Here is a 1,283-nt window from a genome sequence, read left to right as displayed (position 1 = left end):
AGGCGTCTGGTTTCTTACCTTTACCGGTTCTAAGGATCACGCCGATCCCTTTTGGACTGGACGGGCTCTGTTGGGCAGGTTCTGATTGGCTGGTTAGGAGGCTGCAGTTTGCGATGACATGTCCAGGCTTATGACAGTAAAAACACTCACGTGTTTCTCTGGATGAGTTTGATTTATGGTGAGTTGGCTGTGGTGAAGCTGCAACTCTCAGGTGGTCTTTGGGTACAGGGAAGGATGTTTTATGCGTCAACGTGTATTCATCAGCCAGCACCGCTGCTGACGTCACAGTGTTCACTTTTTGCTCATTCAGATACACAACAAGACGTTCAGGCAAACTTCTTTTAAACTCCTCCAACAAAATTAGTTCACGCAGTGAAGACAAATCATCAACTTTGGATGCTGCACACCATTTATCAAAAAGAACGCTCTTTTCACGAGCAAACTCCACATGAGTGTGAGTCGGACTTTTTCTCTGCTGTCTGAACCTTTGGCGATAGGCTTCAGGCACGAGCTCATATGCCTGTAAAACAGCCGTTTTAACCTTATCATAATTTAGCGAATCCTCAAGAGGGAGCGCCGCTACGACCTCTTGGGCTTTTCCACTCATCTTACAGTGGAGTAGCAAAGGCCAAACCTCGCGGGGCCATTTCAGAGTACCTGCAATGCGCTCGAATGATGAGAAGTACGAATCCACTTCTGATTCCCGAAAAGCGGGCACAAGACAAATCAATTTACTGATATCTAGTGAACCAGTGGGTAGACCGGATGGAAAAGGGGTGGTGCCGTCATCGGGGGGTGCAGGGATGCGAGCTTTCGCCTCCAGCTCCAGCTGTCGGATCCTGACAGCTGTGTCGGCTTCAATCTCAAGCCGCCTGATCTCGAGCTGCATTTGGCGGGCTTGCGCCTTTTCCTGCGCTTCCATCTGCAGACGGGCGAGCCGGACCTTCAGTCGGGCCTCGTCCCGTGACCCACCGCTGCCGGGAGAGAGCGGATCATACCGAGGGAGGCTGAAGGGAGGTTTTCCCTGGTCAGGCCTGTCGGCGTTCTCTCTGGCAGGTGCTCCAAGCACGGGAGGCGTCTCCGCGTGCACACGGTCACCCACACGCGGGGTGCCGCCGTCACGCTCGCGGCCACCTCTCCCAGAGGCGCCGTCCGCGGACAACACGGGCACATCAGTGACTGGGAAACAAATCACACCCAAATCCACCAGGCTACTCACCAGAAGAATCATAAGATCGTGTTTAACGATGGGTTTTGGAATACTGATGTTGAAGTGGTTCGCA

The 1,283-nt window shown here is 52.8% G+C and overlaps 1 protein-coding gene across 1 annotated transcript; it reads right to left on the bottom strand.

Annotated features, from left to right (window-relative positions):
- On the bottom strand, nucleotides 1-1,275 carry LOC112141065 (the record flags this gene model as incomplete). Its single annotated transcript, XM_024264106.2, is given in 1 exon segment — nucleotides 1-1,275. A coding segment is annotated over 1 exon segment (1,231 nt), but the record flags the coding sequence as incomplete, so codon positions are not given.
- Nucleotides 1,276-1,283: the final 8 nt, after the last annotated feature.

The sequence above is a fragment of the Oryzias melastigma genome, unplaced genomic scaffold, assembly GCF_002922805.2.
Source record: "Oryzias melastigma strain HK-1 unplaced genomic scaffold, ASM292280v2 sc04043, whole genome shotgun sequence".
In the NCBI taxonomy this organism is placed as follows: Eukaryota; Metazoa; Chordata; class Actinopteri; order Beloniformes; family Adrianichthyidae; genus Oryzias; species Oryzias melastigma.
This window is presented reverse-complemented; position numbering and strand designations above follow the sequence as displayed.